General features: G+C 35.5%; 1 protein-coding gene across 1 annotated transcript; it reads right to left on the reverse strand.

The window, feature by feature from the left end:
• Positions 1-15,434: 15,434 nt before the first annotated feature.
• On the reverse strand, positions 15,435-18,635 carry LOC113356204 (selenoprotein K-like). Its single transcript, XM_026599265.1, has 4 exons — positions 18,397-18,635; positions 16,311-16,414; positions 16,038-16,188; positions 15,435-15,701 (listed from the first exon to the last, which is right to left on the reverse strand). The coding sequence occupies exons 1-4, from the start codon at positions 18,413-18,415 to the stop codon at positions 15,667-15,669; spliced, it is 309 nt and encodes a 102-aa protein (XP_026455050.1). The 5' UTR covers positions 18,416-18,635; the 3' UTR covers positions 15,435-15,666.
• Positions 18,636-19,345: the final 710 nt, after the last annotated feature.

The following is a 19,345-nucleotide window of genomic DNA, read 5'->3' on the forward strand; positions in this document are numbered from 1 at the left end:
AAGATGATTTTTGCAATTTTAATCTTTATGATTTTATATATTGCAAATTGTTATGGGATATGTTGTTTACGTCCGTGAACCTGTGATTGTCCCATATTTGTTCAAAAGTTATCTCTATTATGTCGATATGAATGTATTGATGGAAGATAGAATGAACTTTTGACATTACAAAAGTTAAAGCCTTTTATGTCATATTTGATGGAAGAAAGGATAAAACTTTTGTTTACAAGGATTAAGTCTATTGTATGTCATTGTGCAAATAGTGATGGAAAATAGAATGAATCCTTGTCTATTCCGCAGTATTGGTCGATCTTCGATCCACATTTTTGTGCAAATGTTGTGTTGCTCCGTAAGGTTTCTTGTGTATGAGCATAAACGATTTAGTTGATCATTCTTATGATTAACTTAGTTGTTGCTCAGTAAGATTCCTTATGATTGAGCATGACCGACTAAATTAATCATTTTCTTTTGGTTATTTTAGTTGTTGCTCCGTAAGTTCTCTTATGTCGAGCATGACCAATTGAATTGATCACTTTCTTGTGGTTAATTTAGTTGTGTATTCCGATTGAATTAACCAGGGGTTTTCTTTTGATCAATTTGGTTGTATTTTTGATTGAATTAATCATGGGTACTCTTGTGGTTATTTCAATTGATTTTTTTTTGATTCAAATTCATGTTTTCATGTGATTTGATTATGTCCAAAAAAATCCTTCTTTTCTTGTGAAAGTAAGGTCGCCTTTGTTGTTCCTTCGGGGATGACATTTTATGGGGGAGAGTTCTTAATTGAACTTGTGCTTAATTTCCAAATCGTTGTGGGGAGTGCGGCTGTGGAATATTATAAGAGTTATCTTGTATCTTTATAAACTCCTTGATGAAAGCATTTATCTTCAGCTATATGATTGCATCTAAAAAGTTGATATGTGCTTTCTTTTGGTCATGAAATGTCTCTATGGAAATTTCATGAGGACCCCACTATTTTTCGTACCTTTGCCAATTTTATTGACAAAAAGGGGGAGAATTAATGTGTAGTTCACACTACAAATAAATATGGTTTTCGGATCATAATGTAAGGGGGAGTGGTTTCCATGTGAGATGGAGTACTAAGGGGGAGTGATACATATCACCATAGTATTGTTGTCGAAGTTGTGATACAATTGAACTTTGATGTTGTGTAATAATACTATGACACTGTGTAACAATGATTGAGAATTCTTGTTTTCTCATTGTTATAGCTACGGATTTTCAACAACGATGATACTAAACTTACAACCTTTGGAATCATTGGAGTACTTGGAAGTGACGAAGATTTCAAGTAATGTTGAAGAACCAAGGAGATCAGACATGTGGAAGAGAAGCTACAAAGTTTATTTATTTATTTTGTATTTCATATGTATTGATAGTTTTGTCAGTAAAATTGACAAAGGGGGAGATTGTTAGAGCACTGCTCGGTCGAACTCGCATGCGTTGCTATCTCAAGCATGTTTGTCAATGTTAGTGATCAAAACTATAAGTCTTGATTTCTAGTATAGTTATAGCTAAGTCTCAGACTAGGATAGAAAGTGTAGTTGAGCTCAAGACTCCATGGCGATCATCATACAAAGACGAAGAACTACTCAAGGAACTTGTGGAACTTCACCGACTAAAAGTTATGTGGAGACTTGAACTTATATATCACTCAAAAGTCTATCTGCTCTAGTCGTATTGCTATATAGACTTTGATTATACACATTTGCTATTTCGAGCCGAGTTTATCTCGCGTATCTATTTCGCGAAATATGTGTTGGTAAGCTTTCGCTTTGGCCAAGTTCATCTTTACTAATGACGAAAGTCATATTAAGTTTCAACTACTTGAAAATGGCTTGACGAAAAATAGTTTGTGAATAACAATCATATAACATCCTCTAAGAATGTTTCAATGATTGAAATGAGAGTTTAGAATACATAACCTTGGAAGGATATAAACATTGTGTAGTTACACATATGTGTAAGTCCTTATTCTTTGAACCAAAGTATGTGTACTTTGCTGCTCAGGAAAACCGGAACTAAAGTCCACGTACCAGTACACGCACCATCGGAAGTTCACGTCCCGTGAAAATCTGCTGGAGTTTGTGAACTGAAAACAAACTTATTCCGGGTACTTAAGTCCGCGTACCAGTCCGCGTACTTAGGTTGGTTATTTTCTAAAAACGATTATCCGTGAACTTAAAATTATATAAACTAAGGAATGCATAATTGCAAACCGTGGCTATAAAGTTCATGAATTGATTCAAGTGAATCAAATCTTTTTTGCTTCGATTGTGTCTTGTATACTTCTATAAGATCTAAGCAATTGAACAACTCTCTAACTAGTTCATTTGAGTCATTTGAACTAGTTGTGGTAAAGAAGAATATGGTTGATATGGAAGTGCCCATATGGATAACCAATTGGTTAACTAAGGTTGAACCAACTAAGTGTACATGTTTGGGTACGGTTACACAAACCTAAATAAACGTGCATTTCATTTGTGTGTAACAAGCTAAGTTCGATCTAACGGTTGAAAGATATTAGCTTGAATCTAATCAGGTTTTCATCTAACAGTGAATATTGAATGCTTTGTTACTAAGCTAACATTGATTGCAAACCCTGAAATGAAAGTCTATATAAAGGAGAACTCTAGCAACTAGGAAAACTAATCCACACACCTCTTGTGTGATACTAGTTGTATTAGCTAGAGTCGATTCTCCTTTAGCCTTAGGTTTCTTCTCGAGACCCTGTAGGTTAACGACTTGAAGACTTCATTGGGATTGTGAATCCAGACCCAACTATTTTCTCTGTAGTTGCGTGATCTGATCTTGCTGTTTCTATCGTATTTGAGTACAATCGTAAGATTGGATTGAGATTGATTTCTCCGATAGGAAAGATATAAAAGAAGTCACAAACACCTTCGTCTCATCGTTTGTGATTCCGCAATATCTTCTTTCGCTAGTCGATTAAGATTATTGTGAGGTGATTGATAATTCTAGGTTGTTCTTTGGGAATATAAGCCTGGGTTATCAATTGGTTCCTGTTCACCTTGATTTATCAAAAGGCGGAACAAAAAATCGTAGGTATTTCTGTGGGAGACATATTTATATATTACCGTAGACTTTTCTGTGTGATACATATTTGTTTATTAAAGTCTTCGACTTTGGGTCGTAGCAACTCTTAGTTGTGGGTGAGATCAGCTAAGGGAATCAAGTGCGTAGTATCCTACTGGGATCAGAGACGTAAGGAGCGCAACTGTACCTTGGATCAGTGTGAGATTGATTGGGGTTCAACTCTAGTACAGACTGAAGTTAGTTTGTAGTATGCTAGTGTCTGTAGTGGATTAAGACAGTGTGTGTTCAATCCGGACTAGGTCCCGGGGTTTTTCTGCATTTGCGGTTTCCTCGTTAACAAAACTTATGGCGTCTGTGTTATTTCTTTTCTGCATTATATTTTGTTATTTAATTGAAATATCACAGGTTCTGCGTTGAATCGATCAATTGGGAAATCCAACCTTTGGTTGTTGATTGAAATTGATTGATCCTTGAACATTGGTCTTTGGTACCGTTCAAGTGATTTCTCTTATATTAAATTAGACTCACAGATTTCAATTTGTTTGAGTAAGTATTGAATCGAGAAAGTGAGATATAACTCTTTGATATACTTTTATTGAGATTGAGTCTGACTGCCTAGTTGATTCTCTTAAAAGTATATTGGAGTTTGTCCATACAGATTGCTGAGCGAAATATTGGGTGTGGTTGTTAGACGCTCGCTTTTTCATAAAGTACAAAAGAACACTAGATTACTTGACAAAAGTGAAAGCGTTGGGAACTCTGTACTTGATCCTATTGATACTGATTCATCAGATGAATATCTTGACAACTCTGTCTCACTGATCACAAGACAGTTTAGAGATCTTATTTTGAAGAGAAGTAAATGGTTCATCAGAGACCCAGGTCATCAGTCAAGCCTCATGACCGTGTCCCTCCTAAAAACAGGGAAAACGTTGATACTGATGATGAGGATATTCCAAGTTCTTTAAGTGTTAAGGTTTCGGTCATTTGCTAATGAGTGTCCAAATCGTAGAAAATACATTGGGAACAAAGATCTTGCTGCAACTCTTGATGAAATGTCTGATCACTATGATTCAAATGCAGATGAAAAGTCAAGTGTTGAACTCCTTTATGAAAATATTGATTTTGATAATTGTAACAATATGTACATCAATCTTGATATTCTTCCTGGAGAAACTTCTTCAACCACTTTGGAGCATAAAATGGATTTTCCATGTCTACTGAAAACTCTATCTCACATGTTTCAGGTATCACATTTTGTTTAACAACATGCTCAGCCATGGCGTCTGAACCGTCCTCCACATTGACATGTTCTTATTATACTTTTAAGGGTCATGAACTCTTTAAGTGTTTCAAGTACAAACATAAAATAAGATATGTCAACAAATTTCAAAGGAGAGCAAATCGATTAGCAAACGAGCTCAAATTTGTTCATGAGTCAAAATCATCTCAGGTATGTAGATTCAACTCATCTCCGAAGAAGTTAATTTCTAAAGAAAAAAAATAGACCTCTACAGAAAAGAACAAGATCTAAACAATCTGTGAAAAAGGTATTAAGAATTCCGTTCAAGAATTGTATGGTGGACAGATTATTGTCACCCCAACACAGCTTAAATGTGTTGAAGGTGCTTCTTGTCTCATGTGCCCGAATTTAAAAAGAGACAAGATTTATGTACAATCGGGTTTTTAGGAAAAGAAATTTTGTTTACTTTTTTTTTTGTTTTTCTGGAATTCTGTTGATCTTTTCATAATTGTTGATTGAAAAGGTTTACCCTATTTTGATTATTAAAAGAGGGTTAAATTCGACAATTCTACCTTCTTTAGGGTTATGAGTTGGTCGTACGCGAATCCTACTTTCTCTGTAGTTAGGTTCCGTAACCCTACATTCCTTTTCCCTTCTCTAAAACTCTTTTTATGAAGAGATTGCTTGTGGAGTTAGTTTTATGTGTTTCTTCATAATTCCATATCTTGATGGAGATTCCAAGCATCATATCTTCTGATTGAAAAGATGTTAATATGATTGTTAAGCCATCAATCGTGAAGGAAAAAGATAAATCTCATTCATGTACAACTTTGAATAGAAAAAGGAAGAATATGAAGAAACCAAGGGCTATCCCCTCAAATCTTCAGAAGTTTTCTGGTGTTCTTGAAGATTTGAAAGAAACAAGGATGAAGATTCAAAAAATAAAGGTTATTGTTCTAAGAACTCTTGATATTCAGAAGGCCCTGGTTCGGCATCAGTCTAGAAGCGATCTTTAGAACTATTGTTAGATCTAAAGACATCTTGTGATAATCCATTGTTAACAGACTCCATTGTGTGTGTGATTGATCACAAGATATTCAAGTGGTGTTGTACAGGTTTTGAAGATAAAAGAAGATTTGAAGACGAAGAAGATTTCTTATTAGTTTTCGTATCTTGTGAATTGTGTGCACAAACCTTGATCGGCTGGGATCCAACTAGAATCGATTTATCTTCGATAGATTTGATTGATTAGTTGCGTGAGATCGGGATTCTCTATATTTCTCTTTCAGATCTATATCGATTGAGTGCAAATCTAAACTTGACTATTTCGGTAGTTATTGGATAGATTGATCTAACCAGACAAAGGAGGTTATTAGATTAAACATAAGAGCCTTTGTCAACGATTGATCTATATCTTTTAGCAAGTTTGATTAGAGTGGTTACCAAACAGATTCTTCATTTGCTGTTTGGAATACGATCCAAAGGACTTGCTATTCACGTGCGTGACTCTAGAAGTCGAAGGCGCAGGGATACTGAGGGAACTAAGTACTAGGGGTAGTCTGCTTGGTTTCAGCTATACGAAGTTGGTATTAGATTTTGTATAGCGGCTTAATTCTGAGAGTACTCAAAACTGAACTAGGTCCCGGGGTTTTTCTGCATTTGCGATTTCCTCGTTAACAAAATCTTGCTGTGTCTTTTACTTTGATTTCCGCATTATAGTTGTTATTACACTTAAGTAAAATACACAAGTACGTTAACTCTGTAATACTTGATAGTGATCCTATAAAGTTTGGTTATTACCGAACCTATTATCAAGTAACACACTTTGTTGTTGTAATGTCTCGATCTTGTATTCATAGTCAATCACACAAGTTTCTTGTTATTGTATTGTCTTGATCTCGTATCAATAGATGCTCACACGAAGTGTGAACCACATTGTCGTATTGTCTCGACTTTGTCCATAGACGATCACATTCGGTAGAGGACTTATAAATTGAAACAAAAAAGATTGTGGTGTATTTAAGTACCCTCGTCTTTTCAGTTATACCTTGATTTTCAATGTAGCTCATGACCGATTACAACTAGCTATATTATATAGGCTATGACCGGTTATACCTCTAGTCTCAACAAAGTTAAGAAAGGTTCTACCATAATCATCTTCCATTGGTCATCCAAAAAATATTCAATGAATAACAAGACCAATCATGGTTTCCTTTTCGATTATGAATACAAATTCATACATCTATTTCCTTAAACTCATGTAAAGATACATAGTTTTCTAGCATGAAATCATACCTATATAATGCGCACATAATTAAATAACTATATACAATGGATTATGTCGGTGTCGTATTTACGAAGTTCCAAAAGATAAGCGTTTATACTTCTTAATATGTTTTTCCTTGACACTTTGATCATACTATTATGACCAAGTCTCACCACTAGAGTATTATATACAAAATGTACAGCTTCACATCTTATATTTTCAATATAGCACAACTTGAAAGATACGTTAAGAATGGAAACAAGATCAAGTCAATATTACTAACATCAAGTGGAAGGATGATGTCGTCGTTATAGTCGTTACTTCTTCTCATTCTTCAGGTCTTCGGAGTAATACTTGTATGTCTCAACATTCATAGACTTTATAGTCTAATCTAAACGAAGTTGACTCTAGTATTTAATCAAGAGACTTTAGATGAGTTTTGATACTAAAATATGACAACCAAACTTGACATACCAACGCTTGGTGAGTTCAACCGAGCTATGCTCTAACATTGGGTTTTCACCAAATTGTAGATAATTTTTTGCCGTAAAAACTCCTAGAGTGATGTTTCCATCTAATTTTATCCGAGTCTTTGCAATTTTGCGATAATGCTGGAATTTTATCTTTAGTTTCGGCAACTAGGCGATAATGTTGGAATTTTCTCCTAGATGTTTCCATCTAATTCTATTCTTTAGGCGATAAAGCTTTTGATAGAGGGAATGGGATTTCATCTTTATCTAACGGTTTGGGTATTCTATCTGCACTTGGTATCCAATTGTCTTCCCATATCTTTGTGGAAACTCCATTTTTAACATGCCAAACACAATTATCCATGATAACTTAGACCTTTTTTAATAGTTGTCCATATCAAGGAAAAGTTGTACGATCTAGAATATTCCAGCGGTGGGAATTGGGAAAATAGTTGGCTTTAAAAAGTTTGGCCCACAGTTGGCCTGGTTCCAAGATTAGTCGATAAACCGGCTTTATTAAGAGCTATGTTAAATTTGTATAGGTTAGTTCCCAAATCTCCTTGTGATCTAGATTTACACATTTTGATCCATGCTTTTATATAACCTCCATTTTCTTTTTGAACCGTCTTTATTCCACCAAAAATCCCTCTGAATGGGGTCCAGTTGATCAAGAGTTTCTTTGGGTAAGGAGATGACGTGCATCTGGTATGCTGGGTATTGGAGAATATATTGAATTAAAATTGTCCTTCACGCTTGAGATAAGAGCTTTGATTTCCATCCTTGCAGAGTTGAATAGTATTTTTGAAGGAGAGGTTCAACATTTTCCTTTATTTTCTTATCTAAGAAAAGCAGGGTCCCTAGGTTTTTTTTTTGTCATCAGCGGGACCTTAAGGTTTTTTGCTATGATTTTTCCATGTTTTGGATGGATTTGAGGGATGAAATAAATCTCAGATTTTTGAAGATTTACTATTTGTCACGTAATTCCTCCAAACTTTGATGTGATGTCCAACTATTTTTTTTGCTTCTCCTAAATCGTTTTTGTGAAAAGGAAGCAATCATCAACAAAGAAAATATGTGAAATGTTTGGGGCTTGTTTATTGATTTCCATCTCGATTTTTTTTCCTCTTTAATAGCCTTTTAATGGAGATGAGATAAGATTTCCATGCATAGAAGGAATATGTATGGAGATAGAGGATCTCCTTGTCGAATCCAATCCTCCTTGAATGGGAAATGGTTGGGCCTGGTGAACCATTTAAAAGAATAGAGAAGGAGGTAGTGGATATACACTGGGAAATTAGATTTACCCAAGAGTCGTTGAACCCAAAAGAGATAAAGGCCTCTTTGATAAAATCCCATTCCCTCTATTAAAATCTTTAGAAAGGCTCAACTTTAAGGCTAAAAAACCTTTTTTTTTTTGCTTTTGAGATTTTCATAGAGTGAGAAGCTCATGAGCAACGATGATGCTGTCACTAATCTGCCTCACATGAGAAAAACTGATTGATTTGGGAAAATGATCCTATTTAAGATAGGTTTTAACTTATTGGCTAGGATTTTCGAAATAATTTTGTAAATTGAGTTACTTAGACTAATGGGTCTAAAATATGCCAGGGTTTGAGGAATATAGTTTTTTTGGAATCAGAGCAATGAAGGAATAGTTAAAGTCAGAATTCAAGATACCATATTGAAAGAATTCTTGAATTTCAAAAACTATATTCGGACGCAGGATCTCCCAGTTTACTTTGAAAAAACATGGTTGAAAACCATCAGGACCTGGAGCTCCTCATGCTTGAAAGGGTAAACCAGATTTCTTCTTTTGACAGAATTTCAATGACACAAACATTTTTCGAATCTGATATAATTTCAAAAAGGTCAATATTGTAATTACTGTTTTGAGAGGTACTGATCTAAGTAAAATGATTAATGAGGAGATTGTTAATTTACTCTCTATCAGACAGCCAAAGACCCGCAGGTTCCCTAAGCGTGTGAATGTCATTTATTCTCTTTCTATTTGATGTTGAAGCATGAAAATGTTATGTGTTTTGATCATATTCGTTGAAGTAATCATCTCTGACATAATACCCTTCTCCTAATTCAGCTTGGATATCCAACTTGTCGGAAAATTTTCCCAAATTTACATATACTCTCTATCTTAATGTTCAACTTTTTTATATTCTTATGGGTGTTGCCAAACACATCAGAATTCCAATGAGTAAGGTTGGATGACAACTGTTGGAAAATTGAATCTAATTTTCTATATATGAATGGAAAACTCATTTAACTAGTACCGTTTGGATTTGGGTGTTGGACTGGTTTAGTAGTTATGGGCTTAATCCTAATTTGGCCTATTAAGATAGTTTCAATTTTGAAACGGGAAGAAACCTAAAACCAGGCGTGAAGGGAAACAACCCTTCGGAATTCAGTTTGAATTCAAAAGACGCATCCCTTGAGAAATCCTTGAAGCATCATGATTCTTCGTTGAAGAGGTATTTGAAGCATCATGACTCTTCATCAAGAGGTACAAGTAATTTATATAAATACCCTGCACATACTTAGAGATAGAAATCAATTAGAAACCTAATTATCATTCTACTGCATTCTGAAATCATCTTTCAAGTTTTGTGTTAAAGAGAGTTCATCACTTTAAGTTTGGTTCGCCGTTTCTCGAAGTTTGGAGTGCTACTACATCGAGAAGATAGTCGTTGTATCCTGGGAGACAGATATTGATAATCCGTAAGCACCAGTGTGGGGTGAATCTGTCTTAAGGCTAGAGGATATAATCCTTGCCTCGACTTTGGTTTCGTTTAATTGGGTTTGCATTTTTCTTCTTCTATGTTTGTTTTATTGTTGTTTATACACAAAATTGCCAACAATCTTAAGACAAATTATTTTCTTTTTTTGTGTGTACTGTAATACGTTTTCTTTGGTTTGCTTGCGTTTCTGACCTACGACTAATAGAATTTGTCTGTTTAGTTTGCAAGATACATGACACTCGGCAGAAACTTAATTGGTTTCTGTGGTACAGGTTCTCGTCAAATTTGAACAAGGTTGCCGTCAATTTAAAGAAACCAAAATCGACTTTACTGTGCAGAAACAAAGACAATTGGTTTGGTTGCTTTAGTGACCTGCAAACTTAATTGAAATCTCAGTTTGAAGTCTCTTGTTGATTTACGTTTAACTAATATTGATTTTTGTGCACAAGGGATTGTTTGACTTACTTTGTTTGGCTACATCATTTCAAGTTTGTCCTTTTGTTTAAACAATCCTTTGACAATTAGTAACAGTGGTTTGGACACAGTTCTTTTCCAAATAATTGGACATTACTGATAGTGGTTTTTTGTATCACAGTTGACAATGGAACCGCTGGAACCACAATGCAATAATATGACGGCAGTTATTTCAGAAGTGAGTTTGGTCGGAAATTCTAGAGAATGGTGGATAGATAGCGGGGCTACAAGCCATATTTGTGCGGATAGGAACATGTTCACTTCTTATCAAAGTGTGGATGATGAAACACTTTTCATGGGAAATTCTGCACCATTAAAGGTTGCCGGAAAAGGGAAAATCATTATCAAAATGATTTCCAGGAAAGAACTAACTTTGAGTAACATTTTACATGCTTCAGGTATTTGCATAAACTTGATTTCTTGTTCATTATTAGTAAAGCATGGCTTTAAAATTGTATGTTTGTCGGACAAAGTTGTCATATCAAAGCATGATATGCATGTGGGTAAAGGATACTTGTGTGATGGTTTGTTTAAATTAAACGCACTCACTGTGATTCCTAAAGGGAATAAAAAGGAAATTGCTTCTTCTTATTTGGTGGAGTCATCAAATATATGGCATGGTAGACTAGGCCATGTTAATTATGGTTCGATTCGAAAATTAATTAACATGGATCTAATACCAAAGTGTCACATTGATTTAACTCATAAATGTGAAATTTGTGTAGAAGCAAAATTAATAAGGTCATCCTTTCATCCTGTTGAAAGAAATACGGAACCACTAGATTTGGTTCATACCGATATTTGTGATTTTAAATCGATGCAAACAAGAAATGTGAAAAAGTATTTCATTACTTTTATCGACGATTGCACCCGATATTGCTACGTCTATCTAATGAGAGGGAAAGACGACGCAATAGAAATATTTAAGCACTATAAGAATGAGGGAGAAAATCAATTGAACAGAAAGATAAAAATTCTGAAAAGTGATAGAGGCACTGAGTATGATTCACCATTTGCGGAATTTTGTTCGGAGCATGGAATTATCCACCAAACCGCTGCTCCTTATAATCCACAATCAAATGGTATTTGCGGAACGCAAGAATCGTACATTGAAAGAAATGATGAATTCTCTATTACTAAGTTCAGGATTGCCGGATAATTTGTGGGGGGAAGCTGTCCTTACCGCAAATTATATCCTTAACAAACTACCTCATAAGAAAAAGGAAAGTACTCATTATGAATTATGGAAAGGCCATAAACCTTCCTATAAATTCTTAAAGGTGTGGGGGTGTCTTGCAAAAGTGGAAGTTCCTTTACCTAAGAAGGTAAAAATAGGTCCCAAAACCTTTGATGGAATTTTCATTGGATATGCAGAAAATAGTACTACTTATAGATTTCTGGTACATAGATCGGAAATTTCAGATATTCACACAAATACGATAATTGAATCTAGAAATGTCGTATTCTTCGAAGATATCTTTCCATATAAAGATAGAAACAAAGGTGCAAGTGTAAGTGACTCAAATGAACAATTGAGTAACAAGAGAACTTTTGATCAGACTAATAGAAATCAATCTATTCAAGATAGCTCTAACTTACATATTAATGATCCTAAACGAAGTAAAAGAATGAGAAAATCTACATCTTTTGGCTCTGATTTTGAAACATTCTTGTTAGAAAGTGAACCTCAAAATTTTAAAGAGGCAATGTCGTCTCCAGAAGCACCTTTCTGGAAAGAGGCTAGAGATAGTGAGGTTCAATCTCTTTTACAAAATCACACTTGGGAATCGGTGGATCTTCCCCCTGGTTGTAAGCCTTTGGGATGTAAGTGGATTTTCAAAAGAAAGATGAAACCAGACGGTTCAGTATACAAGTATAAGGCGAGACTTGTAGCAAAAGGTTATAAGCAAAGGGAAGGATTAGATTATTTCGATACATACTCTCCTGTAAAGAGAATAACCTCAATCCGAGTATTAATTGCAATTGCTGCATTATATAACCTTGAGATACATCAAATGGATGTTAAAACGACTTTCTTAAATGGTGAATTAGATGAGGAAATCTATATGAAACAACCTGAAGGTTTGATAGTTCCCGGTCAAGAAAAGAAAGTTTGTAAATTGGTAAAATTACTCTATGGGCTAAAACAAGCGCCGAAGCAATGGCACCAAAAATTTGATAGTGTGATGATATCAAATGGTTTTAAAATAAATGAATGTGACAAATGTGTCTATTTCAAGCATACACCAAAGGGGTGTGTAATTTTGTGTCTTTACGTTGATGATATGCTTATCATGGGTAATAACATGGATGTTATTAACGATACAAATAAACTTCTAAAAAGCAAGTTTGATATGAAAGACCTAGGTGTTACTGATGTTATTTTAGGAATAAATATTTCTAAGGCATTAGACGGCTTGATATTATCTCAATCTCATTACATTGAGAGCATACTAAGTAAAATTTGAGAAGGATGATGGAGGCGTTTCAAAAACACCTATTGATCCAACTCTTCACCTAGCGAAAAATCATGATCAAAGTATATCACAAGTAGAGTATTCTCGTATAATTGGTAGCTTAACGTATTTGATGAATTGCACTCGTCCGGACATAGGTTGTGCAGTAAATAAATTAAGCAGATTTACGAGTAATCCAGGAAAAGACCATTGGAAGGCTATAATCCGGGTGTTAAAGTACTTGAGATATACCCGGGATTGTGGATTACACTATACGAGATATCCACCTGTATTAGAAGGATACTCCGATGCGAATTGGATATCAGATTCTAAAGATGTTAAATCCACTAGTGGGTATGTATTTACAATAGGTGTTGGAGCGGTATCTTGGAAATCTTCTAAACAAACTCTTATAGCTAGATCCACAATGGAATCTGAGTTTATTGCTTTAGATAAAGCAGGGGAAGAAGCAGAGTAGCTTCGAAACTTTTTAGAAGATATTCTGATATGGCCAAAACCCGTGCCTGCAATATGTATTCATTGCGAATAGTCAATCTGCAATTGGCAGAGCAAGGAGTGATATATATAACGATAAGTCTAGACATATAAGATTGAGATACAAGACCGTGAAAGAATTGCTCTCAATGGGAATTATTACGATCGATTATGTGAAGCCAAGGACAACCTAGCGGATCCATTTACTAAAGGTTTGTCCAGAGAGCAAGTCTATAGATCATCGAGGGGAATGGGCTTAAAGCCTACATCGACTGAGTCGTATTAAGGGAAACCCAACCTAGTTGACTGGAGATCCCAAGATCTAGGTTCAACGGGAAAACAGAAATTAAGAACGATTCACACGAAGCACTGGGGAACATGAATAGAGATGTGTTTCTACCCATTCCTATGATGACACAGTGCTTCCTGTCGCGTAGTCAAGGATAAGCGATGCTTTTAATGTTTCCTAAGATTTGGAAATTCCAAATAGGGTATGGCAGGATACTCTTAAATAGGAAATCACCTATATGAAGTGAGAAGTGTGGCCGCTTCCGTGAGAACCTTTGATAGGATTGGTTCATCTAAAAGCGCTTCATGAATTCCAGGAATTGTCCAGGGCCGAAATGGACACAACCATGAGAAACAAGTTGGTGAGGAAATAAATTGTGTGATAGTTATTGTCTTGGTTTACGCTTAAAAACTGACAGTTCAAAGCCTCTGGCACACTGACCCAGTAGTAAACCCGATAGTTATTCACTAAGGAAGGTTCAAGGCGAAAGCTACGTATCCCCATGCAATTTATTTCCGTTTGTACTTTCTTTAGTGTCTGTCTGCATTGTCCTTTGCATTGTTAGTCAATGGATTTTCATTCATGTGGGGGATTGTTGGAAAATTGAATCTAATTTTCTATATAGGAATGGAAAACTCATTTAACTAGTACCGTTTGGATTTGGGTGTTGGACTGGTTTAGTAGTTACGGGATTAATCCTAATTTGGCCTATTAAGATAGTTTCAAGTTTGAAACGGGAAGAAAGCTAAAACCAGGCGTGAAAGGAGACAACCCTTTGGGAATTCAGTTTGAATTCAAAAGACGCATCCCTTGAGAAATCCTTGAAGCATCATGATTCTTCATTGAAGAGGTATTTGAAGCATCATGACTCTTCATCAAGAGGTACTAGTAATTTCTATAAACACCCTGCACATACTTAGAGATAGAAATCAATTAGAAACCTAATTATCATTCTACTGCATTCTGGAATCATCTTTCAAGTTTTGTGTTAAAGAGAGTTCATCACTTTAAGTTTGGTTCGCCGTTTCTCGAAGTTTGGAGTGCTACTACATTGAGAAGATAGTTGTTGTATCCTGGGAGACAGATATCGATAATCCGTAAGCACCAGTGCGGGGTGAATCTGTCTTAAGGCTAGAGGATATAATCCTTGCCTCAACTTTGGTTTCGTTTAATTGGGTTTGCATTTCTCTTCTTCTCTGTTTGTTTTATTGCAGTTTATACACAAGATTGCCAACAACAACATATTAAGACTAGATGAGAGAATTCTAAAGGAGAATTAGAAGTGTGGAGTTTCCAAGAAGCCGTCACAACAATCAAAAGAGGATGATGAGTGAGCTAAGATCTAATGTATCTAAAAGGTTTTTGAAGCTTTTCTGTGTTTTCGGGCTAGAATAAAAAAGCAAAGGGGTATACGAGGGTTCGATTCTGGATAGATTACATACCTTTGTGCCCGAAGAGTTCTGGATCTACTGATATGAAATTAATGCCCTAACAACCCTTTCGCAGACATTTGCTTCTCCTTCTTTATTTTTTGACTCGGTAAAAGGCGCTCCTTCTCCCCTCATCTCAGATACTCATATCCACATGTATTTGTCCAAACCATTGACTTAAGCACACTCACACCTGCCATGCATTATTAAACTACCTATTATGTATTGGTATTCAGAAAAATACCAGAATAACCATAGCACCCATATCTGCCAAGACTACGTATTATGTAAGTGGTATCCAGGAAAATACCAGAATAACCAACCATAGTGGTCGCATTTGGGAGCTCTTGAAATGATGACAAAAGAAAGTCACTGATCTAATTAGAGGCTACAAACAGAAAACGATTGGGCAACCTAAATCAACAACATTGTTTCCAGTCATTCTCGTGAAGTGTAATTATTTATCATACTAGATTGCCATGATTTGCTAAGAACAAGAAGACATGTCTATATACGATAATATTCATTAGGTGTAAGTGTGGAAGTTTCTTCTCCAATACAAAACATTTAGACACAAGAAGAAAAATTTAAAAATACTGTAAATGTTTTTATTAAACATGTAAATCTAATGGCACTACAAGCACAAGCAGTTCAGCACATGCATCTTGGCAGTGTTCTAAGTCCACATTTCGTCTTCTCGGCCTCTCCCACCAACTTAACCGCAGCAAGAGCCACATGCAGGAAGTGAGCCTGAAATTTATCACAATAATCACTTGTAAAACATATTTGAAGACCTTTAATTTTGCGTCCTCAGATTTCCACTACGAAAACTATGCAGGAAATTTCATGGTTTTAGTATCAGAGTTCCTAGAATAGTAGGATATCTTATCATCCTACATCAAATGAGAATGTTTGTTCATATTAATCTACAAGCCCAAGATATCACCATTCTATACTCAATCGATTATCTTCTTTGTTTCCAAGCGAGTTCATACACGCCATTCTCTCAATAGAATAGTTTACTAGCATGTTTTGCCCAAAGTAAAAGGTACGAGAAAGAGAAAAAGCAAGAGAAAGAAAGCTTACTGTGGTCAATCCCTCGAACATTGTCCATTCCACGTGGAGGTCCACGAGGGCCACCACCATATGGACCTCTTCCAGGACCACCTCCAGGACCATCACCATCCCATTTCTTCCCAGAACCTGAGTTTTTCTTGTAAGCATCTGATTTGTCCATCTGAAACATTTGCACAACAGATCAAATAAGCTAAGCTTAGTCCTGCACCCCAATACTTATATTTTAATGTAAATGTTAGGTGAAAAATAAGGAGATATAGAGTTTGAAATTTGTTAATATACCGAGAACATTGTCGTGAAGAACACCATAATGAAGTCTATAATGGACCTGAAGAAATCAGTGATTGTTCTCAACCGCCAGATTGATCGCTTCGATTTCACAACACCTAAGGACAAAGGAAAAACCCCTAAAGGTTAATTTGTACTCAAATTTTGGAAGGTATTGTATTATGTTAGACAACTGTCTACTGATCCACCAAGAAATTTCAGACTTATGCAGGAAATACATCCATGACAGGGACTAACAACAAGCAAATGCCCTGAATCTGTTGAAACTCAAATGTGTCCCCTCATTAGTAGTACACAATAATTTGAAAGAAAGAGAACCTAACTATCCAACTCAAGATATGCAATAAGAAAGACAACATCCAACAATTAATCAACTACAATAGTTTGAAGGAAAAAGAGGGGAAAAAAACACTATGGAATCACTAAGAAGAGAAAACTCAAAGAAAAGTACCACAAAGCTTAAGCAGGATGCAAAAGAAACTAAAAAGGCATTATTTGTTAATCATGGTATGGGGAAGATCAGCAGATGGATTCCAGTTCAAATTTCGCTCTATACCACCAAAAGATAAAATGAATAGGAACATCAAACTGCTGCTTACAAGGATGCACTATCTTAACAAAGTCATAGTATGGTTTTTGAAACCCTTCATTTTTGACTTGATTTCCTTGCATCAGTCTTCAGATCATCAAGCATAAAACCAACACATGTTTGCTTCATAAGTGTCTTATATGGCTAACATCATTCACAATAACCTTCAAGGCAGCTACTTCAGATACTGCAATAATACTAAACATTCCCAATAACCTTTGTGCTCCTTCCCAAACACGAAAGTTTGAAAGTATATTTTGGGTGCAGACTGTCTTACTAGCGATCATTTTTAGAAAGGAAAATGCTATTTGCACTCCAAATAGTACCACCAGAATTATTGTAAGGGATCTTACATAAAGTGTGAGGCCTACTAGCCTCTCACAAGCCACACCCACCTGTGTTAGGATCTCAAACACTAGTTTGGCTCGCACTTCTGCTTGGCTATACTATTCAGAGTCCTGATAGCAGGGTAATCCTAATACTCAGTTGAATAAATTAGGCAAAAACGAGGGAAGATCCTTCCCCTTTCTGCTATATGGCTTAAATTACAAATAAAATGTTTAAAAGTTAAATGATATTGAAAAGACTAACTACTCTATCTTCTTTCTAAAAGAATGCCAAATCTTGACTACAAAATCCTCAAGGCTAAAGGTGACAAAGATCTGTTGGAACACCAGCACACATCACAAGTGTACTAACAAAAGTCTAGTGCTACTCATGATCCTTATAACGCGCTACTCTCCTCTCTCTCCTATCCTACAGCCCAACCAACTTGGTTAACAGCTCTCAAGTTGAGTATTCGCATTAGGTTAGTATTCAATCCCCACCAGATTGGAATTTGAACACTACTCATCCAATTTCATAGCAAAGAAAAAATCAGAAAGGAAATTAAACAACACCAGTCTTACGGAAGGGGGGAACAATTCAAGGCCTAAGCCTCCAAAGCTTTACAACAAGTTGAAATTCCTCTAAGGTATTATATTCCCCTCAATTCTACCTAACCTAACTCAAGTAGTCGGTTTTGACGCCTGATTTTCTGATAGAAACACATACAAGGTGGAGTTGTAATTTTGTAACTACGTGATCATTATTGATTAAATAAACAAACCTTTTACTATTTTATCTTCCAGGGACCAAAATTCCTATATATAATTTAGCTTGAAAACCATAAATTCAAGCACACTTTTATTATGTTAACATATTATCCTTCGGTGACATCTTAAATTGGATCCTAGCTATCTAGGTTTGGTTTTCATGCTCTTGATAAAAAAGAAGAAAAAAACAAAAGACGATCTTATTTAAACACATAGATAGAGTTCATGGAGCTGAATCAATCATCATAATCATCCCCAATTGCAATTAGTATAATGACCAAAACCTAAATTGACATAGACAATATATAATCATACAAAATCAATTATCGAGTGAGATTCAAAAGGAAAATCTAAAAACCACAAACCAAATATCGTATAATCGAGAAACTCAAATTACCTCCTTCGACGTATGCCATGGAGATTTTCTTCGTCGTCAGACCTAAATTTCTTCTTTGTTTTTTGATATGTTTTCTATTGTTTTTGATTTGGTGGTTCTCTCTGAAAATTAAAAATACTTGACACGGTTTTTCGAGGTTGACTTGGGTAGAAAAATTACGAGAAGTCTCGAATCGGTGAATGGCAAGAGCCGCAAGACCCCAGTGATACGTGTTTCAAGAAATTTTATTGGTGGGCAAATCCTACGGGATGAGCAATGCGATGGACAAAACGAAATCCGCGCGATATAACCTCTGCTGTTCGGTTACAGTCCGCGGCGATGGTTGGGCCATGGGGCCAAGGTTTTTAACTTGAATTGAATCGTGACTCGTTTTTCAATATTAAAAATCGATTCTTATATTGAATCAATTTTTGAATCATATTGGGCTAAGTACTCCCTCCGATTTTTGAAAAGAAATAGTTTTATTTTTTCATTTTAACATAAAAATAAGTCAAATTCAAAAAATGAAAAAAATCTCTTTATCAAAAACGGAGGTAATAATAAATATTAAACAGTTCACAAATATTTCAACAACAAAACACGTGGTAGAGTGATCAAGTGTCTGTTTATCCAATCAAGAAATGCAAGGAGATTTAAGGTTTGATCGATTTTGTCCTGCAACAGAATTTTGCACATTGTTTTTACCCGAATTGGCTTAGTTTACAGTTCAAAATGGTCAGGACTGGTTGACTAAGTTTGAATACGTACGAGTTATGAGCGGTTCGAGTCATAAGAACGAGGCCTGAGGTTCTGAAAACGCGGGGTACCAAAATACACCACCAACTTTTTCTTAGGCAGTCTGTATGGACAAACTCAACACAACTCCGAGAGTTCAACTCAATCAGAAAATAGGATCTAAAGTTATCTCTCTCTCTTGTAATTAAAATGTTTACAAAATCAAATCTGTGAA

The sequence above is a fragment of the Papaver somniferum genome, chromosome 3 (genome assembly GCF_003573695.1).
Source record: "Papaver somniferum cultivar HN1 chromosome 3, ASM357369v1, whole genome shotgun sequence".
NCBI classification, from domain to species: domain Eukaryota; kingdom Viridiplantae; phylum Streptophyta; class Magnoliopsida; order Ranunculales; family Papaveraceae; genus Papaver; species Papaver somniferum.